Source organism: Amblyomma mixtum, chromosome 6, assembly GCF_055824585.1.
Source record: "Amblyomma mixtum isolate Tamu chromosome 6, ASM5582458v1, whole genome shotgun sequence".
Lineage (NCBI taxonomy): Eukaryota > Metazoa > Arthropoda > Arachnida > Ixodida > Ixodidae > Amblyomma > Amblyomma mixtum.
In genome coordinates, this window is record NC_143017.1 from 127,175,458 (window position 1) to 127,200,938 (window position 25,481).

Here is a 25,481-nt window from a genome sequence, read left to right on the forward strand (position 1 = left end):
ATTTAAAACTAAAACGAGCTTTTAGCTCAAAATTAAAGTATTGTTATGTATTTTAAAACTTATTGCTTAATCAAGCTTCGTTGGTTACGTTATTGCTGAAATTTCCCACGGAATTTATAATCTTAACTTTCATACGGTTGGTAACTATTTTTTCGCGTCAGAACAGATGTAAACGTTGCAATGAGGCCTGTGAGGCTATGGTAGATTGTACAGACTGTGATTTTTTGTTTCGATATTTGTTTCTGCAGAGCCTGTCGCTAGTTTTTGTGTGAAAACGTTGAAAGAAAGCATTACTTGTTGCTTCGAATATTATTTCAGCGTTGTAATTAGAGCAGTTTTTATAAAAAAAACGAGCCGGTTTTCTGTGACGAACATTGGCCTGCATTTGATGCGCCTGCGCAGTACGCGTCTTCTCCTTCTCGTTGGGCATCCTTCGCCATTCTGTGCGGACGTGTGGAATTCGTCTTCTGGCCCGGTTGGGTTTCCTTTGACAAGACTGGGAACAAGGCCGTAAACGAATACGCGAGGTAAGGTTTTGTCAGGAATGTTATGCTTGTCAAAGGCGGGTTTCTCGGTAACGTCGTTCCTTCATCGGCTGCCGGCGTCTTGCCCGGTCGTTATTGTTTCAGCCGGCCGCCATTGCTACGCAGTGGAAGCAGCTCAAGCTATTCTCCTCGCTGGCGCCTAATCAGTCCCGTAGCGTCATTTAGGTGTGACATGCAGACTACTGTATGTTTGCCTTGAATGTATAACTTTTTCGAGATGTTGCCGAGTGAGCGCAATCTAGCTTGTAACTGAATCCCGTCCTGCTCGGTTTTTGTATACGGTTACTTTTTCTACCCGGGCGTTGAAGAAATGGAAGTTTCGCTGATAGTACTGGGTTGTTGCTTACACTACACAAGCTTGCTGAATTTCACCGCTGTCCTGCATGTTTTGAGCCTTTATTTGCCACAGTTGATATATGAGCCGAAGTCGGACGCGTTTTAGCAGCTAAGCCTAACGAGTGCTTGGCGCGTCCGCCGGTTGTTACTTGCCAGCTTGGCCATCGTTTTTCGTAGCGACGCAGATTCGCAATACGTAAGGCTGATTTGGGAAGCCGTGCTTGCCTAGTCATGCGCGTTTATAGGCATTTGAGATTGCGTTTGGCTTTTCGAACCTGTTTGCGCGAACAGGTAGGTGAATGACACCGATGCCACAAGGAACTGAAAATGGCGCAGGTACCGGCGTCTCCGCTTTTCGAAGGTGTAGGTTGCGCTTTAATGGTGATTGAAGTCGCTGCTGAAAGATGAGACAACGGTATTGATAAGGACGGTATTTGCTGTCTAGGCTCGCTGTCCTCCTCTTGCTGTATTAGTCTACGTCAGATTCCTTTTGGATTGCTAGAGCGGTGTACGAAGGTGGGAACATTGATCCAAGAGTGCTCGAGCAGTGCCTTGCGGATGAGAGGAAGCAAAATCTTGAAGCAGGTACCGAGTTTCATGGGGAAATACTTGCACCAGAGAGCAGCCGGAATTACAAGCAGTGGAGGCACCAGTACCTTGCCGCTAGAAAGTAGCTGCGTGAAGGTTATACTTGACCTGTTCCGCAGCACTCCGTTCAAGCACTCTAGACAAGCGTGCTCATCTTGGCACTGCTTTGCATTCAAAACGGCGCCTGGTAGCAGCTGCTAGATTTTACTGCTCTGGCGTGGAAGCAGCAGCCCAGTATTACCTGAAAAGTCAGCTGCTCTGATTTTAGTCTGCAGCACACTGCTTGAGCACTTGACCTAAGTGACGCTGGCAGTATCTCGTTTCAGCACATCAGAACCATCGTATTTACCTTGCCGACAGCATATTTGGAAGCTTTTGTCGCAGAAAAGTGAGAAAGGTGCTCTGAAACTGTATACTAATAATAGGAAAGCACGTCTCTGTGTTTTAGTATGACATCCACAGCTGTGTTTCAGAAGCTCTGCTTTTTTCTCTCAGTATGAGCCATTTTGAAACAAGTATTAAATTTTTAGTTGGGGAACTTGTCAATTTCTAATATTTTCTCGATCGCTCTAGTTACAATTTTAACAAAAAAAAAAACATGCTTTTCAGGGTGGCCACCCCAGGGAGGACTTAAGGTAAATATGTTCAGCACTGCTATCATATCTAGCATGTTGCACACCTATGTCGTGCACCTGTGGAGTATTACGCAGTTTATTTCTGCTAGAGCTTTTGCTCGTCTGCCTTTTGAGAGATAATTGTTTAGCCAACAGGATGCAGAAGGTCAGTGGATCATTTTGTTTCGAGTTTAATTACCTGTTGCCAGTGTTGCTTTGTAACAATACAACTGCAATAGACTGGCACAGATATCCTCAGATTGATGACTCTGTAGGCCAGGATTAAGATATAGTTTTAAACATTGGTACCGCAACAAAGCAGTTGCTCGCACTGTTTGCACTGGATTGTAGCCTTTGTTATATTGCGAAGTGGAGGTCAAATATTTGAGGTTTGGCTTACTGCCATCAGATCTTCATTTCTTGTTTCTGTATAGACATCTTCAATATGAAAGTAATTTTTTTTTTTTAGATACATGGTTACCTCATAGTTTTCTATGCTCTGTCCTGATAGCATGTACAGATCATGTGATTCTTAGCTTTGCTGCTGCTTGGTTTACTGCTTAATAGAACCAACAAGCACAATCGAACTAACTGAGAGAGCGCTTCAGTTATGTGCACTGGAGGTGGGAAAAGAACATGGTATTTTATATTGCTGTGCGGTTAATTTAATTTATAATTACTCCTGGGCATTTCACTATTGTTATGAAACAGGCTACTGCCATCAGTGTACCGTATTGGCAGCCAGTGTCTTCGGTGAGGTCCTTTTTAGTAGACTAGGCATTACTATAACTCTTGCATGGTCAGTACAGAGTTCCTGTTAGGGTCAAACAGGCACAGTCCTAAATTATTTGATAACCTTCATACGATGTCTTAGAACAAAACCCTACGAGGCAGTGTAATTCTAAGTTATTGTCATGCTATTGCAGTTGTATCTTCTGCATCCATATTATAGTGCCTGCTTGGTGGGCTGCTGTCGGCATCACAGTAGCTGACATTGATATACTATTGTCTTTTAACTGCGTGATATGGTATGTTCTATATGTTTTCAAAATTCGGCGATAGAATAATGCTGTCCAGTGGTTTAGCAAAGTATAGTTATGCTCTAAAGCTAATGCAAAGTTACAGAATTTAGTTTTTTACCAAGTACAGCTGAAGTTACCTTTTATTGGTATATATAACTGGCATTCATATTGGCCCTCAAATTGTATGCTCAAGCACAAGGAATGGAGTGTGCTCCAAACAAACATTAATCACTTGTAATCATCCCTTGCCTGTAACTTGCTTGGGATTTCAAAAAATGCAGCTGCAAGAGACTGGTCTTCTCTGACTGCTAAGCATCTGAACATACACTCAGTCTGATATCTTCTGGTTTTCCTAATGTCCCTTATAGTATTTCTCTCCCTTTTCTGACAATGGTTTCTAAGTTCTCACATTTGTAGGGGTCCTGGTAGTATTTTCAGGAGCTAGTGATATTTCTGCACTTTTAATGGTACCGGGGGCCTGCATTCAGCTTTACTAGACCCGCTGTACTTTTACTCGTCCTGATCTGATACAATCTAAATGAAACGTGAAGTAGTTTAATCTACCTTTACTTAAATCTCATATTGTTTGCTTATGTGTAGGGGTTGGACTTTTCGATATTTTTTTTTTGAAAATTCAGTGGACTTTTTTTTTTTATTTCTGGACTCTACAAAAATATTTTTTGGAAAAAGTGTGATAGATAAAATTATATAAAATGCATAACAATAATTGAGATAGAATGCGCTTTATAATGAAATTTATTTGAACACATATTCTGTTTGAAATGCTGTGAAAAAAAATCAGTAAACACAACAAAAAATAAAGAACAAAAGTTTTGTGTTGTGACAATAACTTTCCAAACACTTGTACTAAAAAAATTCTAGAAATTGCAAAACAATTCAAATTCTTTCTAAAACATGGCATTAAAGTTTGAAAACTATAACTTGAATAGTTTTCGAGCTAGAATTTTTTTCTTTATGCCTCTTGGAAAGGCTCGTTTGAGAGTGCCCTTGATATGATTTTTACAGTCCAACAAAAAAAAAATGGAAGTGTAATGTTATGCGCCAAGCGAAAGCTTGGTAAGCGTGGTTTAAAAAATACAAATCAAAACTTATTTAATTTACGTCAAAAATTGAAAAAAATATATATATAAAACACAACAAAGTATAGGTGCGATATATAGTATGCGATAAGTATAGCTGCAATGTAGCTGCAGAATCGAAATCCGACGTTACATCTTCATCCGAGTCACTGCTGCTCGGAGGATCTTTAAAATCAGCTGCAGAGGCTGAAGAATCACGTGCAGCAGGACTCTTCCGAGCTCGCAAAGCGCCCGACCTCGACGCAACGCCATCCTCACCGCGTATTATGTCGCAATAAGCCTATGCTCCAAGGGCACTTCAAAAATGCACGACCAGCGGGGAAATTACGAACTAGGCCGAAAATGGAACTAACCGTCTGAACAACAAACCAGATGCGCCCGCACAAGCGGACAGGAAAAAGAAAGCGAAACTATCAGGCCAACGTTCCGGGATCGGTTTGCGCAGTTACAGCGTCTGAACCAAAATCCGACAATGCAACATCGTCACCAGAGACTGCTACTCGTAGCATAGATAATAATTGCAGTCAACGCAGTAGAATTGCGCGCAGCAAGGTTTTTCAGAGAGCGCGCCCGACGCCATGCACGGAGCGTCCGCGCCGTACCCTCCGCTTCAAGGGCGTTTAAAAAATTTGCGCGTCATGGGAAAATTGCACTCTACGCAGAAACCGAAACTGTAGTCTCTGAAGAACAACTTAGATGGTGCCACATCACCGTAACGGCTATAATGAGGAGCTTCGGTTCGCACAAACAGACCGGAGCGAGGAATCTGAACGCACAGGCGAGCGTTCTGGGCTCTCGTTGCCCAGTTTGAGCTTCGAAACAATACCTGACGATACAGCATCGTCGTCAGGGTCCGTGCTAATCGATACATCAAAAATATGTGGGGCAAACCCAGCGGAATTGAGTGGAACGGGGTTTTTTCGAGCGAGCGCCATTCCCGATGATGACGGCTTGTTCGGAGCGCCCGACGCTGCACCCCCGACTTGAAGCGCGTCTCAAAAATTGCCGCTTTTTGGCAAAAATATAAACTAAACAGGAAGTTGAAGTTCAATGTGTGAACAACAAACCGAATGACTCAGCAAGTCCGTAGCGGTCGCGCTGCCGTAGCGCTTCGAATTTTTCGATCACCGGTGATCGAAGCACAGTGGCGTGGTAACGAAAGAGTTAACGTGCAAATGGCACTACTTGGAGTTAACATTTGCGCGTTAATTACTGACAGGTAAATTGTTCAGGCAATACTTGGACTCGGCTGCTGACCCGAAAGACGCGGGTTCGATCCCGGCCGCAGTGGCTGAAATTCGATGAAGGCGAAATTCTAGAAGCCAGTGTACTGTGCGATGTCAGTGCACGTTAAAAGAACCCCAGGTGGTCGTAATTTCCAGAGCCCTTCACTATGGTGTCCCTCATTGAGTCACTCTGGGACGTTAAACACCCATACACCAATACTTGGAGTTGTGCTTGTAGAAAAAAATTGCTTCCCTCATTAAAAGAGTAACTCAATTCAAATGAGATAGCCGGCAGGCTCAAATGGAAGTGGAAGTTTACTTCTAAGAACTAGGTTGACAAGTTGTCGTTGGGTTGTCAGGCTGCGTTGAGTGCGAGGGTGGGGTATCACATGGTCTGTGTGTTGATTGTGGCGGTGGAGCTGCCGCACAATTGTCGCGATAGCCGAAACATACTTTTTCGTGACGCCCATTCACGGTTTCATGTCAGAGTAGTGCTTAGCTGAAAGCTGGCAAGGAGATGATGCTTTACAGTCTGCAGAGGCATTTAAGTTGGCCGAGCAACAGCTCAAATTGCACAACTGCACTGCTTGTTACCATCATCGCATCATGCCCCTGGCTGCCCAATTTAGTTAATTTTCAACTTCAAGTGAGTGTAACTTGCATTCAGCAGCTAGCTAGCTATGCTTGCAAGTAAAAAAATTCCAACCTTTTTCGGTTAAAACCGAATTTCGAGAAGAGTGTTCGGCATACTTTTACTTTCTTTTTTTCTGTTTAGATCGAAAAGCCCAACCCCTACTTTTATGACGAACGAATTTATTTCCTGAGCTCTGATACCTTCCACATACAAGCAGGTAACTAGTTGAATTTCTTTGGAGGAGAAATTCTAGTGGCCCGTGTACTGTGCGATGTCGGTGCACATTAAAGAACCCCAGGTGGTCGAAATTTCCGGAGCCCTCCACTACGATGTCTCTCATAGCCTTAGTTGCTTTGGGACTTTAAACCCCATAAACCAAATCAAGCCTATAAATAGCTGACCTCCAGAAGCAGAAGGTAGCTGTCATATTCGTTCTGTACCACAGGTGTTAAAGACTTTGTGCCCTCCATATAGGGCACTTTATTTTTGGTCAAAACCATAGTTTGGGCCTTTTTTGCATGCCATTTGTGGTGTAGCGTATTGAAAACCACTAGCTTGTGCAAGCTGCCAGAGAGGTGCAGGCGCTGACCCATCATCATTTCTTCAAGGGCTGCGCATGCCAACAATGCTAACTACACTGTTGTGTGTCTGAAGTGCAGCTGTGGTATTGGACATTTTCGCAGTGCACTTTTGTGCGATCCACTGTGGTAAATTGTTTGGAAAAATGATCAGGAATCGAATACATTAGGTGTCATAGTAAAGCAAGTGGTAATATTAAATTATTCTCTCAGGAGCCCAAATGGAGCAGGCATTTTCATGGAAAAACAGAAACGTTATTCGTACCCAGTTTTCAGCTTGGAACCTGTTTTATTCTACCCCTGAGTTTAAAAAACAGTAAAACCCAAAATGAAAGGCCTTATCCGTGCTGAAGTGTGCTATAGCTATGATATGATTAGAACTCGGGCTAAATGTTGCGATCATATTCCTTAACACAGGACCAACTATTCACCAAAAAGCTTCTTTTGGTCTGCCATATGGCTGGCCATTTTACTCGAGCTCTCGTAGTATAGCTATGAAAGTTGCCACGATTCTCGTGACGACACAGTATGAGTTTTGCAGTCTAGTGAAGGAACATTCAGTGCTGTAAATTCAGTGGCAGGGTGGCACTGTATTTGTCAGCAGTAGCTAATGTTGTCTACATTTAGTAGTCAAAAGTAAACTTCAATACTTTCTTACATAAAACATCTTTAATTGGGAAGGGTTCAGAAAGTTTCAGAGGTTGCACGCTTGGTATCAGCTGTAAAATGGTCTAAGTGTATGCACAGAACGTCCATTAAAAGTTGAATACTGTGTGCAAGCTTAAGCGTCACCCTAATTTGGTCTGTAATAGGTATTAAAGGGGCCTTGCAGTGCATATTAGGCATGTAATCGTTATTCCTTGGCTGCGTAGCACATAGCATTGGAATTCAATGCTCAGATGTAGACAGAATGAGAATACTTGATCTCCTAGCATGCTCACTTTTGTCAGACTTGACATGATGGTTTTTAGAAGGAGCAGCTGAGTGGCTGACAAAAAGCCACTTTGGATTTCATTTCTCCATATCATATGGGACAGTTGAATAAATATGACAAATGAGTGGGACAATGGGTCTTGAGCATTTTCTTTTTTGCTTGTAAAACAAGCTGGGAAGAAACAGAATTGAATGAGAGTAGCACTGATTAAAGGGAACGCCATATGCTACTTTGCTTCAAACCTCTATGGGAGAGATAGTAAAGAATGCCAGTCAGCTCACCACAAAGCCAGAAAAGAACTGGAAAGTCTTGGGATTGTGAGCAGGGACTCTGATGCCATGCTACACACCATGCTCTGGTACTGCCGCACACCTAGGTATCAAAATGGCAGTGTCAAGCTGTGTGGCCTTAGCATGGTTCGTGATCTGCCCTTTTGAGGCAGACACAACACAAAGCTTCTACCACATGTATGATTGATGCTGTAATGAGTGTAGTAACAACAGCCAGTGGTGTTACTGTATAAACGTTACCTCAATCTGCCTTTGTTTTAAATATTCCAAGTGGAATAACTTTGTACTCGACAAGTTACACAAACTTTGTGTACTGATCTTGGCAACTTGTGAGAAACTTATTGGAGCATAATTTTCTGCTGTGGATGAAGTGTCGCAGAGCCCTATTTCAAAGTCCGAGTTAGATTTTAGTGTGACCATTCGTATTGTTGCATGCTGGTTTGTACAAGTGTACAGTCAGGCCGGAATGAAACGCGAACAGCGCATGTCAGGAAAACAAAATATTTTACCTGCCTACTTTCAGCTGTAGTGTGCAGCTAGCCTGATTCATGTGTCTGGATAAAGGGTCTGCCGAAGGGCATAATCGTAAATAGGTTGTAAAGGAATATTTCGCTGCAAAGTAGAAATGTATGACATATGCGTGTTTGCGTTTCATTCTGGCCTGGCTGTACATTTCCTGGAACTAGGTAGTAATGTGGGGATCACTTTAGATAGTGCATTGAGAATTTGTCATGAGCTGGACATTTTTGTCGTTTTAGCTGGCTGACTATATGGGGCGTTCCGCTAAACTGACAGCAATAATTCCAAGTAGTGCAATGTATACACTGGTGATGACCTGCTTCGTGAATGTCTAAAGAGCAATGAAGCATATTTAGTTTGCATTTTTGCCTGATGAGGTTAGCTGTGCAATTAAAGGGACACTGAGGAGAAATTGAAGTTGGCTTGTATCGACAGAATACCAGCTCCTGATTACAAAAATGCCACTCATACTGACAACAAAGCTCTTGTAACGTAGAAAAGAGCAAGAACCAAAATACTGGTATCGCCGCCACAGGCCAAACTCGCAAGTACAAGCGTGATGAGATCATAGAACAAAACAGTGTTGCTAGAACGAATGGTTCTAGCAACACCAGGAACCGAGGTACCATGCATCACTGAGGCGCAGCCAATGCAGGCGCAAATCTCCTTGACGTCGCCAGATGGCGCCACGTGCCCGGCTGCGACGCGCGCTCCTGAAGCATCGGGACGAATCAGCGCCTGTTTTCCGGCGGTAGGCGGGCTCCCGGTATTCCGCTAGCGGTAACAAGGTACACGGTATGCTAAAGGTGTCTATTTGCGAGAACTTCGTTGACGACTTCGAGAACGAGATCCATCGTAACGCTGGCAAAACGCCAGTGCAAACGTAATCGAAGCGACTGTAGCGACGGCCGCAATAGCCGATAGATGCCTTCAACGTGCGGCCGGCGGTAGCTTTCTTTTCGGCTGCTGCTAGGCCGCACTGCTGGCAGCCAGAAATCACGGAGTCTGCGTTACGTCATGTGCACGTCATGTTTCACGTCTCTTAGTCCTCTGTCGTCATAGACGAATCCCAAGTTTGAATCAGAGCGGCGGGAAAAACTTTTTCAACTTCGAATCCAAATTTCTTAGAAATAAATGCATCTTTCGCTGCTGGCCAAGTGGCAACAAAGCCATGACATGCCGAACTATCGGATTTTACTATAAAAAAAATATTAATAGTGCTCTCCTCAGTGTCCCTTTAACATTAGATCTGGCCAGGGTCCTTCTAGCGCAGTTGACAGGTGTAGTTGTAGTGCATGCTCTGCACTGCTTTGAGTCAACCTGTGTGTGTGTGTGTGCGCACGTGCTAGAGGTGTGGAGCAGCCTGGAGGAGGTGCAGCATGAGCTTCCACGACAACACAGAGCCACGCCAGCGGCCGCCCATCTACAGGCCCAAGGACCCGCCCCCTGACGTGGCCCTTGACCGGAGCCGCATTTACATTGGCAATCTGCCCCACTCTGTGACCGAGGACGATGTGCGGGAACTGGTTGAGCCCTATGGGGCAGTGCGGGACGTCTTTGTGAACAGCCAGAAAGGCTTTGCCTTTGTCAAGATGGACAGTCCACAGAGTGCTGAGGCCGTGGTGACCAACCTGGACATGAACCTGAGGCGGGGCCGACGACTGCGCGTGACGCCAGCGTCCAATGCCAAGGGCAAGCTGGCAAAGGCGTTGGGTCATGGGGGCGCTGCTGTGCGTCCGAGAGACGAGAAACCAGGTGGCCGCTGCCGCTTGTTTGTAGGCAACCTGCCTGCAAGCACAGGGGAAGAAGAGCTGCGGCAGCTGTTCTCCGAGCACGGGGAAGTGCAAGAGACATTTCTCAATGCTGAAAAGGGCTTTGGTTTCGTCAAGATGGCTTCCTATGAAGCAGCCGAGGCTGCCAAGGCAGCACTGGACGATGCCCCCGTCGATGGGCGCCGCATTCAGGTGCGCTTCGCCACTCAGGGTACATGCCTTAGCGTGCGCAATCTAGGACCCTGGGTCTCCAATGAACTGCTGGAGAGTGCTTTCTCCATCTTTGGTGAAGTGGAAAGGGCTGTGGTCATTGTGGACGACAGGGGGCGCTCTGTTGGCGAGGGGATCGTGGAGTTTGCACGCAAGCCCGCAGCTCAGGCGGCCCTGAAACGCTGCCTTGAAGGCTGCTTCCTGCTCACCAGTGAGCCAAGACCAGTGTGGGCAGAACCACTGGAGTACCGAGACTGGGTCCTGGGCTTGCCTGAACGGACAGTGTCGCGGCGAGGGCGGGGATATGCACGGGAGCGAGAGCTGGGACCACGTTTTGCACGACCAGGCACACAGGAGCATAGGGTGGCAGAGCGCTGGAAGCGCTTTCTCGACTTTGAAAAGGACAAGCGAGAGGAGTTGGAGAAGGTTCTCAATGAAGAGCGCAGGAAATTGGAAGAAGAGGTGGAGCGCTTTCGTAGGGAACAAGTGCTGGAACGTCCTTTCCCGCCATGGCAAGATGGCCCTCATGATCAGTATGCCAGCTACCTGGGCTATGACACAGGCTACCTTGGCTACCCACCACAGTATGGTGCTGGCTGGAATCATCGCAGTCCTTACTGAGTAGCCGTCTCTCATGGGACAGTGGCAGGGACCTTGTGCATCATCAGATCAATGTTGCCGCTTCCTCTCCCCCAATTTTTTTTTTTTTTTTAATGGAATGGGGCAAGACATTGTACTGAAGTCATTACATACAGGTCAACATGTGACTGTTGCTGTGTTCCTTTCTGGTTCTCTCTGCTAGGAGGCAGCTCGTCATGAGTTGCATTTTCTGTCTTTGCTGCAACGACACATTAACAGCTTGTTCTTTTTCTCAGGCAGGAACTAAGCGTCTGCCGAGCCCAGCCAGCTGCTGCTCTGCATCTGTTTTGAGTCAGCGGCACACAAGCTGCGCTTAGCCTGAAGCGTTGCATTAGGAATCAGTGCTACTGTGCACCCTCCTTGGCGCGTGTGGAGAAATAGATCTTTTTCGGTAAGATATACTGCCTTGCTTGTCACTTGTGCGCCTCTGTTTGCCTGGTGACCCCTTCTTCATTGATTTAAGCTCGAGTGAGCTAGAAACTCACTCGCGGGTCTGAGACATAGAATTGTCATCCCACAGGGACTGCGTAATGCTGCCGGTTCCTATTTAAAGGGTGCGGCACCCTTCTTCAGCATATGATTTGTATGCTAACACTGCGTTGCGGTTCTGAAACATTGCAGGGTTTTTAAGCGGATTTGGAAGTCTCAGTTTTTTACATATCGAAGTTCTTTTTGTGAAGTCATTAGGCGCCTTGAGCTTGGGTTTGCAATTGCAATTTTACGATGACAGGGTCTGAATGCAGTGCTAATGGATGTGGCAAAAAATATTGTCAAGTGTCGATGTTCAATTTCGTTACCTTGGCTTCAATGGAAAGTGTTGCTGCGGTAATTTGTGCTTCAGCCTTCTATGTGGAATGTATCCTCAGCTTGAGAAACACTCTCGCTACCTTCTTTGGCAACTTTATCGTCCAGCCGCCGTGGTGACTGGTTGTGGCGCACGGCTGCTGACCCGAAAGACATGGGTTTGATCCTGGCCGCGGTGGTCGAATTTTGCTGGAGGCGAAAGTCTAGAGGCCTGTGTAGTGTGCGATGTCAGTGCACGGTAAAGAACCATAGGAGGTCGAAATTTCCGGAGCCCTTCACTGCGGCGTCCCTCATAGCCTGAAGCGCCTTTGGGATGTTAAACCCCCATAAACCATATTTTTCGTCCCTCGGGACTAATCTTTCCACACTATAGGTATTTTGCTCTATTCTCGACTGAAACCAAGCTACCATGCGGTTTCCATTTGTTTGCACTGCCTCTGATTCCTCCTTTAGAAAACAACTGACAAAACAAGTTTTGTGTGTTACAGAAACCGTTATGCGCTGGAAACTTGTGTTTTCGTTCATGCCTCTCAACATTTTACTCTTGACTAAGCAATCGCCTGGCTGCCACTCCTAATGCTGGGAGTTTTGTACGTCAGATACCTTGACAAAAAAAATTCACTGCGCAATCTTCTGGCTGTCCACATTACTTATGCCAAATTACGGAGCCACGCAACGTATTCTTTTTGTACAAATCATACTTGTGCCAAATTATGGAGCCATGCAACGCATTCTTTTTATACAAATCATAGAGTTGTCCGCAGTATAGCGTCAGGGGTTGGGGGGTGTTCTGAAGGAAACCCTGCGTCTCTACTCGTGAAGCTTCCCTCGTGTGGGTTGTTTTTCTCCGCACTTGCTAACTGCAAGTATCGCATTTATTTTGGTCTCTTCAGACTCATATTGAAGGGGGTTATCGCTTGCAGTCCTTAGTTTGACCACTCGTTGCGTACGTGAGTTTGGTGATGGTGATGTTTGACATAATCGCTGCATTCACATACACTGTCTTCAGCCCTGCATCTTATTTTTTGTTTCGGTGTTGTCGTTTCATTGTACTGGCCGTTTGAAGAGACTTGCGATGGGTTGGGTTAAAGACTTACGATGCCATCTACTGAAAATGTGGCAAGAACTCTCACATTTGCCTATTTAAGATGCGTACAGTTGGAGAAATTTGTTTGTAACACAGAACACATCTGGATTGTTGAGACTTAATACTTCAATTCACTGCCTGTTGGCTGGGATGCTCTCATAGTTTAAGGTGAGACGCCATCGTGGTGGCTGTCATCCATTTGTAGAAGATTAAACTCAGTTGGCTTGTACTATTTTCTGCTTTTATATCAAATAATGGTACTTAAGTTGATACTAATAGGTTAAGTTAGGGTTAAACCCAAAGATTATTTCCAAATCACTCTTTAATTCTGCTGAACTTCGTGTTGTAAAAGGCAACGAAGCCATTGCATTCACAAAAAGGGGTGTGGTCGTTTGTTGAATTTTTTTTTCCCGCAAAATGATTCTTTAGGCACAAATATACTGCTCAAGAAGAAATGCGATACTGGAAAAGGTGCAGAAGAGAATGTACACTCAGAATTGTGGCAAAGCAAAGAGATATATACTTATTCTGTCTTAAAATATTTGCTACTGATCTGCAGTCAAATTTTGCACTTCCAGTGACAATTCAGGCATTGAATCCTTGATAAAGTATGGGAGAGCAACTGAGCAATGCACATGCTGCTAAAGTCAGTTGCGTTTATGCTTGCCTTTTCGAGAAGTTGATGCTTCTTGACGACAAAAACTCCTGCATATCTAGGAGACTGGGTAGTATTGCTCGAGAAATTGCATGCTGTGCCCAAATTCCTGGGCCCTTCTTTTAGTACTTGATGTCTCTTAAACTTTACTGCTGGAAGCGGAGTTATAACCCTGCTCTGCTGCATTGCGTTTTGATGTAGCATTGCAAAAATTCTGTCCCTGCCAAGTATCTGCGAACAGTGTTAAATTTGCCAAAGTTACTTGGGATCTTCGATGAGAATGTAGATTTCATTTCCCTGTCTCATTGCAAACTTGCCAGTGACATCTTTGTCCTTTATTTATTTTCATAAGTATGACCTGTGGGCTGTTAGATTGAGATGTGGTCCGTAAGCATGTCTAGGCTGCCTCATATCTTCTGGTAATCTTTTAATTTCTTACCAAAGCTGCTTGTGACTTTATAATGGTATTCAGATCACTAAACTGTGCTTGGGAAGGATAACAGCGTTGACTTCCTGCCCTGCTCACTTCTATTACTTCGCACATATTCATGCTATTCTGCTGCATATTCTCTCCCTGGCTTATGGGAAACTGAAAACATTAAATGTGTGGGGCAAGGTGGAATGACTTTTTGGCATTTAAACTGAATAGCACACGTGTAGGCATTAATTTCTCTGGAAAAAAAAATTTCCTCTTAAATCATTTCCCTGAAATTTCTCTCCCAGGAAAATAGTAAGCTACTCAGTAACTATGCTTAGTTTCTCAGTGCCTGAATCAGTTGCTGGAGTCATTAAGCACAGTTTCATACGTAAGGTGCAGTGCTGTGAAAGTTAGCACTCTTGTTTGCACTGCCTAGATCCGCGATCAAAAAGTAGTACATTGCTTGTGACCGCCACGGTGGCTCAGTGGTTATGGCGCTCGACTGCTGACCCAAAAGACGCAGGTTCAATCCCGGCCACGTCAGTGGAATTTCTATGGAGGCGAAATTCTAGAGGCCCATGTACTGTGCGATATCAGTGCATGTTATAGAACCCCAGGTGGTCGAAATTTCCGGAGTCCTTCACTACGGCGTCCCCCATAGCCTGAGTTGCTTTGGGACGTTAAACCCCATAAACCAAACCGAAAAACAAGTTTTGCATGCAGGCTTATTACACGATACATTTGTCATGAGCTTGATTAAATGTGCCCTCACTTCTGACGACACGCTGACGCTTTCTTGTGCCTGAGACCACTTGGCTACAAAACAAGCTCGGAGTAACGCACCTATATTTTTTCATGCGGACTACTACAGTACCCTTCACAACGTCGCACCTGATGTATGAAACGGAGGACCAAATGTGAAAATGTATAGGAAGAAAGAAATATCTGAATATGGTATGGGCACTGGACGTTAAAATTGTTGAAAATAGATATGAATGCTCATATTTGCTGAGCTAGCTGAGCATCATGCTAAAAATTAGGTTTGCACCTGGCCTGCTGCAGTATCCAGAACTCTTCAGGTGCTTTTGCGTGTTTTTTTTTAGCATTCACCGCCTTTTTTTTTAAAATTCTTTTCTTTCAGTGGAAAACTCAAAGCTTGAGTGCATTGTTATTAGTGCACTGAGCCCGTTAAATTTATGCAACGGTCGTGACCACCACTGGTAGTTCTAAAGAAAATATCCAGCTTGATAAATAACACAGTGCACTCTTCTGTTTACTACGCTTTTTTTTTAGTTTGTCGTTACGCCACATCTATAAGAAAGTGAGAAGTGCATCGGAAGAGAAAACAAATGCTTTTTTTTTTTTAGTACTGAAGGGGCTCTGATATAAAAGGAAAGCTGTAAAAAAGGAAGCTTATGATCTTTAGGTTGTTTCAAGTGCCTGCCACCACCAGATTAATAACATGAAAAATAGCCAAGAGTACTGTACTGTACTGAGTTTTTTTTTTTTTAATACGTCATAAAAACCGCACACAGGATACTTAGCTTCAGAAAAGCTTCTACGTATTATCAAAAAATAAGCATTTTGAAATGCAAAGAGGTTATGTGGCATAGCAATACCCGGGGCTTCTAGCTTTCCGTGTAAAATTGAGGATACAAGCGTTCTTCATGGGATTGGATTCCTGCACTTGTATTTTACTGCAGTGATTATGTAGGAATGCAATTATTGAACCGTTGGAAATCTCATGCTTTTGCTCCATTTGTCCACCCCAGCAGGCAAGCACTTCAAACGCAGTGGCTGCGGTGACGAGTTTGCATCATTCTCCTGGAAGAGCCGCGATACTGGCACTTTTTTTTAACAGATTTTAATAGCAGTGGATCAATTCCAGCAGCAGACTAGCAGGTTCCAGTAACAACCGGTGTCTGTAGGTGGCATTCCAGTTGTGATATTGGACCTCTTGGGAAAGAGGGCAGCCCAAGTGGGTAGCCAAGCTTTTGTGGGGTTGGTCGCTTCATATTTGGCAGCATGGTCACTGCAGGAGGTACTGAATGGTCTGTCGGAGAGCTTCAGGAGAGATGACGTTCAGTTGATAGGGGGTATCACATTAAAAGAGCATTAGACAAGTGAATAATTTATAAAGGTCTATGGGATGCGGATCTACCATAGTTAGATTTTGATTTTATTGAAAGCACAACGGGTGTGGGAGGCATGCTCTGTAATTAACCTTTTGTAATTAATTTGGGCATGTTAGGTTTCCAGTGGAATTTTGGAGATTCTTGAATCTGGTTCTGCGGAATTAAAAATTTTATGGCAGAAACATCTCGACGCACTATAATAATAGTGGTATCAGAGATCAGCAACAGATGAATTGTTATCTAGAACGAAATTTCAGTTTAACAATTACAGTTAGGCTATGATTCGAAAATTTGTGCTGACCATTAGTAATAGCCATAGTAGATTTTAGAGCTTCGAAGTTATGAACCTGCTCATTGCTAACGAGCATGTAAACCGCGCTCAGCAATGGACGTGCTGCATCTCTCTCTCTCTGTTGCACCCAAGCTGGGGTCTGGAGCAGTGGACCAAGTGGGTCAATGATACACATGCACCCGAGACTGCACGAAATTGCTCTGGTTTGTGGGGTGCTATAAAACACTTACGATCCTTGGAATGTGCATGGTACAAAATGTCAGATGGCTAAAATATAGAGCAAGAACCTCACCGTATGTATGCGTACTTGCCATCTCTCCCGGATGTTGAACGAACCTCCTGATATTATGGACACGGTCTTATTTTTCCCAAAAATTGGGGGGCATGGTGGTGGCCTGAAACTGTCATGTCCTCACATTAGATAAAAAGACGCAGCACGAGGCCTGCGATATCATCTGTGCTGCTAAAGATAAGCATCGTCGAAGGTGATGAAGTTGTGTGCTTGCTCACTGCAAGCCAGACGCCCATTTATTTGCGGAGTAACGGAATGCATGGTTCTGTCGTGCAGGTTGGTGCAGCGCTCGTCGGATGTCCGCAGTGTTGCGTGCATTGTCCATTGCTGTACTGAAGAACCGTTATAAACCGCCTCTCTTTCAGAAATAATCTGCTGCAATTTGTCGCACCTCCCTGCGAATCTTTGCAACCGGATTATCTCTAGGCGCTTTCTGCAGTGTCTACCTCGTGCGACACGAGGCTCAGAAAAACGATCACCAGAGGCAGCTGGGGTGTAATTTGACACTCCAAAGCTTCTGTTGGCCAAGCATCATTTCTTTTAAGAAACCTTTAGACAGCCGACTGAAAAATCTCTGAAGTGAGCGAAAGTCTCTCTAAAAGTGTACAGGCCCTGGACATGCTCACTTCATGTCCCCCCGTCCTGTTATGGCAGGTTGGCAGGTATATTTTTCTTCACAGAGGAGGGAGGGTAGCATTTAAATGCTTTCATGCGTGAGAGCGTGCATGCATGTATGAGTACGCATGAAATGTTTTGTGAGAGGAATGTGCAGGTATCGGTTAGTTCTAGCTGAATGGTTTTGTACACCCTTTCCACTCTTGCTTAACACTTGGCCCTAACAAAGCAGTGGCTTTGAAATCTCATTTTAGCTGAACGGAGAAAACCATTGGATGCTCTCCCTGTTATAACTTCTGTAACTACAACGAAAGTAGAAATTTGTTGCCCTCTGTGCAACAAATTGCTTGCTTCTAAGTGCTTTATACCATGTAGAACAAAACACATTAGGTGGTACATATTTTTGAACATAAATATATGAGCGAGTGTGAAGCATTGGCTGCCATTTTGGATCAGCTGGATAAGCAGCGCCGTTCCACAGAGCTCTACACTCCGATCAGCGTGTACAAGAGTGTGGGGCATAAGATTACGGAGAAGCCAGTTTTGTTTTCTATTTTCAATAGGAAAATATTCATTGGTGAAGTCGTAATTGGCTCTCAAAGAATCCTTACAAACGAATGTGCTCTTCAGCAGTACCATCACCCACACGTTTCTTGTTGCATTAGAAAGCATTGATTGCAAAAATGTTTGCTGGTTACGGTGTATGAAGCCATGACATGAGTCACAAAGGTGGGGGGAAAAGGGGGGCTGAGTTTATGAATGTGGAGTGGATATGAAATGGTTTTGGACAGTGGGCGAGCAAATTTATCTGTGAGGCTGTAGGTGCACTATTCACGACAAATATAACTTGCTGATATAAGCAGCTACCGTATGTGCTTCCACAGAGTTGAGTGTGCATGTTGATGCAGTTTGTGCAGCGTGCATAGCTCTCAATTTGCGGAGACATTTGAAACCATGCACCTTATATAATTATCTGCAGTGTTCATCCATGATGGAAATGGGCCCCTTCAACCTTGAGTGATCTTAGTGCTAAAAAATTCCCTGAATCATTCACGGGGCCATTTTATTTGGCAGAACATCTTTTTCGCATGTGTTCCTCCTCCATTGTGGTGCTGCTCCTTTTGAGGCCTAATGTTTTTCTGTGTGGATGAAGCAGACACCTGTTTTTGCTGGCACCCTTTCCTTTTAATGCGATTACCCCTTACATGTGCTTGCCCAAAACTGGGGCGTTTCCATCATATTTTGAGTTACCTTCGTACGTGACTCATAAAGCATGTGAAAGATGGAGGGGGCCTTAATTCAAGTTCTTATGATGGACTTTTGGGTGGAAGTTCACATCAAAACAGTATTCAATGAGACCTTTGGAGTAGTGCGCAGATTTTTCACAGCATGGTAGACGCAGTGGTTGTTGCATAACTTTTTTTTCTGTGTGTGTATGTGATTGGGGCACGGGAGTATAAGCTGTAAAATGCATTATGCATTAAAAACAATGATGAAGCTAAGTAGGGCATAAATTTTGATTTGCACTTCCTAGACATTGTCATTTTTTTTTTTAAGATGTTAACAGCTGTTTTTTGAAAGGTCATGACGTCAGGTAAGCAGAAAGTTGTGGAACGGGCTTTGAAAGCATCTCATGCTTCGACCAACTGCAACGAAAATTTTCGCGGCGTAAAAATGCTTTTTCTTGTACCGAGTTTGTCGACAGAGAACCGTAAGAATGAGATCTCATCCAAAAACTACGGTTTTTAAACCAAAACGCGAAATAGGGCCGCCGTTATTAAGTTCCGGAAATGTAGAGACTGACCACACAGCCCAAATAGGTGTTGTTCAGCCCTGTCTGTAGTGGTGGGGTTTCGGAGGCTCATTGCTTCCCGTAGAAAACACATCGAGTGGGCGAGCGTTTCAAGCGTGCATTGTTAGAAATGTGAATGCTGATCGCAAGAATTCAAACGTTGCTAATGAACACACTCAACCAAAGCTAGTTAGATTAGTTTGATGACATACATGACAAACGTATGAAGAGGCAGTGTAGCCGAAGCTAAATTTCATTTGGTGGCCTTTAATAAGGCTTTGCCACTGTGCTAGTGGCCATTAGTAAACACATCTCATTGAAAGCCTTCAGCAGCTATTCACGGGAGAGCAGGGATAATTAAAAAAAAAAAAAAACTTGAGAGTGGAGAAGGCTTCTTGTGCTCCTTTAGTTCAGTTGCAATTTTCGTACAGTTCTCAGCTTCCTGATCCTTCACAAGTGAAGTTGGTGCCATGTTTCTTATTCCGTGGGAATTGTCAGTAATCTGCATCATGGATTAGCTCAGTATTGTGTGAACTGGTCTCTACTTTTCTGAAATATCTCTGGGTAGGCTGCTTGTATAAAGCAAGGTTCCATTTGGGTTGTGTTTGCACGAATGTGCCTGCAGCGATTTTTTTTTTCTTGCCATTGCACCATTGTTGCTCATTCATATAAGCCACACGTGCTGTCGGTAATCTTGGTGCTGATTGCACACGTGTGTGTGTTTAAATTATCTGAGCCACATTGGTGTAGTATGTATAGTCGCCCACACACTTCTCTAGAGCGGTCAATTGGCTCACCGTGGATGATGATGATGATGAAAACTTTATTTATAACAAGGGAGTTTTGGACACGTCGGTCCTTGGGCCCCCGCACGGCCCCACTGCACTCAAACGTTCATGTCCCGGAGGCTCATGACGCTGGCAGCCCGGCCGGTGGAGTACATTTGTGCCATTTATAAGTGCCCTAGAGCTCGAAACAATGCCTTATCTTGCATGCACATTCCCATGGATTATGTTCAACTCTTCATGTCTTCAAAGGTTATATTGGGGAAGCTGTTATTTTCATAAATGCCCATCAGAGTGCGCCATTTGAACGCTTTAGACAAGTATGTGGACATCTGTACAAGTGTGTTCACATCTACTGCTCTCTTACAGTTCTGCGAATTCTGCATTGTTGCAGTTGCATTCCTTGCAGTGCTGTTTTAGTACATCTGTTTGAATGCAGTAATTAAAAACCATGCATGGTCAAAAGCTTGACGTGAATCGCTGGCAGTGTAGTCTGAACGCCTTTCCTGGATAGCAGCTCGGAACTTTCATTGTTTTCAGCACTTTTCAGCACTGTACATATGCTGAAGTTCATGATGGTTATTAGTGGCAGCTAGTTAGAGATTTTGATTTACTGGCTAGGTGTTCATTTTCTTCTATCTGCTATTGAGGATTAACAACTGGTGCTTTTTGTTTTGTTTTTAACATACCGTCCACATGTCAAATATCTGCTGTGCTCTTTCATTGACCATTAGTCGAAAATGTTGTCTTAATTGGCGAGAAAAACACATTAACGCACTTAATGCCATTATTGCATTTATCGTGCATAAATTGGTAGGGATACTATTTTGATCTTGTTTTAACTCTTTCCTTACTGTGAGAAAACAGCTGCCTTCAGGGTGGCGTGCAGAAAACAGTTATACGCTCTTAAGTTAAAAAAACTTTGTTGCAGCACATTATAGCTTAGCTAGTAGAATTCTTTTTGATGGCTTAAAGAAAAAGGATATATTGTTTGCTAGGAAAAAGAGTGGCAAAATTTGACTCTTAAAAGAATCAGATATTTAAGATATTCAGTAAAAAAAAAGAACCTAGAATATGTATGCATTATAATCTATATTATAAACGAGTATTCGAGGTTTTCAGAACTCATGCTAAACTTTCCCATCAGTGAAAAAAAAAAAAAAAAAGCTTTGCACAAAATGCCCAAACTTCGCTGTGCACTGCTAAGATCAACCACGGGCGATCTTGGAGACAGCTCGTTCTGTTTCACTGCTGGTGGCATGGAATCATTCAGAACATGTCCGGTAGGCTCGGAAAGCAGCGAATTCTTTGATGTAAACGAAGGATGGGCACCTGACTGTAATCCGGGCACAGTGGAGCAGTCGTCTCTGTCGGAACTAAAATCAGACAGATTAACTTCATTTTTTTCGAGCAAAGCTGTTGTCTGCACCTACAAAGTCGACTGTAGATGCTGTGAAATCTGGAGACCACCGTTGCTTAGTAGGATCTGTTTGAGAAGAGGACGCCGCCTTGGATGCTATGCTCACATGCTCGCCATGGTGGCTGCGCGTCGATACGTTTCGCGAGGAGTGTAAATATGCTTCTCATACGGCTTGCAAAAAGACCAAATCTGAAAGTGAAGCACAGTTTTTTGGTGTTGTACCGAGCGGCATTACTCGTACATAAATGGCCTGGATCGCACTGTCATTCAAAGTGAACAATTTGATTAGGCGCAGTAAGGAAAGAGTTAATGTGCATAATGTTCTTTAATTGAAGGAAAGCGCGGGTTTCGTGATGCCAATGTACTTGGTGTGGCCTACATGGTCTACTGGCATCTGCTTGCAGTTGAAGCACGTGACAGTTCGCTGTCAGACATGCAAATTTTCGGAGACACCAGCGATTGTCGTACACTTGATTAGCGTCATCGGGTATGGAAGTTGACGCGGAGGATAAATACTTCTCTTCAATCCAGGGGATCTTGTTTTTTTTTCTTCCTTTCTTTCTTTTGGAATGCTTCTGCAGTCTTCATTGCACTCCCCCTTACTTGAACAAAAAATTTCTAGTGTGGTTTCCAGTTTGTCGGGCAGTGCAAATGAAATTTATCGCAAAATGCTGCAGCATGCGAGAGCAGCGAGGCGTGCGAACACCCGGTGTTTGTCGGTATAGCAGTGTGTTTGTCTTTTTTTATCACCGTGTCTGCAGAGGTTTCGTGTGCCGATAGCGAAGTTAGATGTCTGGAAGACGTGGCTCATCATCTTACCCGCCGCGGCACTCACCGTACGGTGGTGGACCAAACCGCTATGGCAGCGGTGGCCGGCAGTACGACGAGCGCAACAGTCATTATGGCCAGCATGATGACGCGCGTAGCCCTCACCAGCAGAGTCCGCATCACCAGAGTCAGCAGGACAATCGGTACCCACCCAAGTCGATGCCACCACCCCAGCAGCAGCCGCGGCCGCAGCCCACCAAGCCTTCATCGCAGCCGCAGCAGCAGTCGCCACGTCAGTCTCCTCAACAGCAGCAACAGTCTCCCCGCCAGCCGCCACAGACGCCACCACAACAGTCACCTCAGCAGCATAATCATCAGCAGCAGAAACCAGCGGTGCAGCAACAGAAGCCCTCCCCCGCGCAGCAGCCGGTGAAGAAAGAAGCGGCACCAAACAGCCAGCAGACACCATCGAGCGCGAAACCTGCTGCAAAGGTGGAACCTCCGTCTCCCAAGCCTGACCAAAAAGGTTCGCAGCCGGCCACAAACGCATCCGGTGATCAGGGTGCGCCTAGTGCTGCTGCCAACGCCACTCCCAAAGCTGCAAACGCGACCAACGCCAACAGCAGCAAACAAGGTGGCGAAAATGCTGAGAACTGCAAACTTTTTGTCTCAAATGTGCCGAATGTGATGAATGACGAGGCGTTCCGCAAGATGTTTGAGGAGCATGGCGAGGTGCGTGACATCTTCCTCAACAAGACCAAGTGGTTTGGCTTTGTGTTGTTCAAGACTCATGAGCAGGCAGAGAAGGCACTGCGGTCCCTGAATGGCACTGAAAAGCATGGCCGGCGTTTGAATGTGCGATATGCAACTCAGCAAAAGCCTGACCAGGGTGGTGCCCAAGGCGGGCCTGCTGGTCAGCAGCAGCAGCAGCCACAACAGGGACCGTACGGCCAGGGAGGACCGGGCCAGGGCATGCCGCCACCGCCAACACAGCCCATCAAGCGCAGTGGAGCACGTTGCCGCTTGTTTGTGGGCAACCTGGGAACTAACATGTCAGAAGAAGAGTTCCGGCGCATGTTTGGCGCGTTTGGAGAACTGGTTGAGGTGTTTTTGCACGCTCAGAAAGGTTTTGGCTTTGTCAAGTTTGACCAGCGACACCAAGCTGAGGCAGCCAAGGCTGCACTGGACAACACGCCGCATGAAGGCCGCTACCTGCAGGTCCGCTTTGCCACGCAGGGTTCATCACTCAAGGTGAAGAACCTCAGTCCATATGTGTCCAATGAGTTGCTGGAGGATGCATTCTCCATCTTTGGGGAGATTGACCGTGCTGTGGTCATTGTGGACGACAGGGGCCGGTCAGTGGGCGAGGGCATTGTGGAGTTTGCACGCAAGACTAGTGCCATGGCTGCTCTCAAAAAAGCCACACAGGGCTGCCTGCTGCTGACCGCGTCGCCACGGCCAGTGCTTGTGGAGCCACTGGACTTGCGTGACGAAGAGGATGGCTTTCCCGAGAAGAACGTCAACAAGAACAACCCACAGTTTCTTAAGGAGCGCGAGATGGGCCCACGCTTTGCGGAGCCGGGTACCTTCGAGTACGAGTTCTCCAGCCGCTGGAAGAAGCTTTTGGAGCTGGAAAAACAGAAGCGCGAGTTCCTTGAGCGTGAGCTGGAAGATGAACGGCGTAAGCTGGAGGAAGAGATGGAGTACTACCGTTATGAGCATGAAACACGGCTGCTGCGCGAGCAGCTGCGAATCATGGAGGAGCAGAGCAAGATATTTTTGCATGAGCGCGAGATGCGGCTTGCTGAACAGAAGCGCCGCGAGGAGATCCGCCGCCAGGAGGAGCTGGTTCTGCGCCAGCACGAAGAAGACATTCTTGGCTTCCCCCGGCGGGAGCAGGCGCAACAGCCGGCAGCCAGCATGGCCCAGATGGCTCCCCAGCAGCATGACCCAATGGCTGCAGCGGCAGCACAGACCAAGGCAGCTGCTGCTGCCATTGAGGGTGCCACGTTCGTCAGCACGTATGACAGCGGTGCACGCATGTCACGGTTTGACCAACAGCAGGCACCACAGCCACACTATGGGCTGCCGGACGACGGCCGGCGCGCTGTTGGCGATGACTATGCGGACAGAGATCCCAAGCGCCGCCGCTACTGATAACTTAACGGGCGCCGCTCTCGTTTTAAAGCAACAGCAGGCCACGTCGTGTCACATTCACCTTTTCTTCTGTGTCGTCTTCTTGTAAACATTGTTTTACATTTCACTGTCAGCCTGTCGGCCATTAAACATAGTTCAAACACCAAGCAAGCGTCTGTGTGCACGCTTGTTTTGCGCTCTAGTGGCTCGTGGCAATGCCAGCTGGCTCTTCTGGCAAGCACTGCTGCAGGCGCAGGTCGCTACGATATTCACACCTATGCATCCAGCTGTGATGTTCCTTGTTACTGTGTGGACCTACCACTGGGCAGGAAGAACAGCATATGCTGGACAGGCTGCACTGCACGCAGGAGCAATCAAAGTAGCCTTTGCTCCTTTGTACACAGTGGTTATTTGAAGCTCTTTTAATTTGTTGCGAGTGGTTCCATTCACTTATTGTGCTTTTTAGAGGCAATGACAGCCGGCTCATTTCTTCTCATTGCCAGAGGAAAAACTTGTAGGGAATTCTAGCGGACGTTGGATTAACGTTACTTCCACTCCAGTCCATTAAATGCATTGCCAAGCAATCTGCCAGTCTGGTTTATCCAATAGGCCGAGCTCCTTTTGTGGTGCTTAATTTTGACATCTGAGGGGAAAAAAACATTGTGGCTGATTATTTTATAAATTTGACTCTGTTGTAGCCATATAAGTGTCTGCGCTTGGGTGGACACCAATATTTCACTGATTACGGCATTCCCTCTCCGTTACATTTTATTGGAGCTAGACCTGTTTTCCGAGGAGTGGGGTCCTAATTTCTGCCTTGGCTTTGGCTTGCTACAATTTGGGGTTGGTACCCCGCAGTGGTTACGGCGCTCGGCTGCTGGCCCAAAAGATGCGGGTATGATCCCGGCCGCGGTGGTCGAATTTCAATGGAGGTGAAATTAGAGGCCCATGTACTGTGCAATGTCAGTGCACGTTAAGAACCCCAGGTGGTCGAAATTTCCGGAGCCCTTCACTATGGAGTCCCTGGTAGCCTCAGTCGCTTTGGGACGTTAAACCCCAGTAAGCCAAACCAATTTGGGGTTGGTTTCAGTATATACATTGTTTGCTGTCACAAGGTGTCACTGCGACAGCTGGAATGGACTTGTATACAATCATATTTTGTGTAGATTTCATTTTAGTGTGCATTATTTGACACAACCTTGTTACGAAAAGGTGTCATTTGCCTCTGCAGTGCCAATTTTACTTGCCATTGAGCGTTCTTCTAGATGATTAATT

The 25,481-nt window shown here is 45.4% G+C and overlaps 1 protein-coding gene across 2 annotated transcripts; it reads left to right on the plus strand.

Annotated features, from left to right (window-relative positions):
* Window positions 1–269: 269 nt before the first annotated feature.
* On the plus strand, window positions 270–24,373 carry LOC149340319 (uncharacterized). Of its 2 annotated transcripts, XM_089549077.1 has the most exons (4): window positions 272–527; window positions 2,079–2,104; window positions 11,244–11,398; window positions 22,064–24,373. In XM_089549077.1, exon 4 carries the CDS (start codon window positions 22,092–22,094, stop codon window positions 24,225–24,227), a length of 2,136 nt encoding a protein of 711 aa, XP_089405203.1. In that variant the 5' UTR covers window positions 272–527; window positions 2,079–2,104; window positions 11,244–11,398; window positions 22,064–22,091; the 3' UTR covers window positions 24,228–24,373. The 2 variants fall into 2 exon arrangements, with proteins under 2 accessions (XP_089405204.1, XP_089405203.1); XM_089549078.1 differs by lacking the exon at window positions 11,244–11,398 and having other exon boundaries at window positions 270–527.
* Window positions 24,374–25,481: the final 1,108 nt, after the last annotated feature.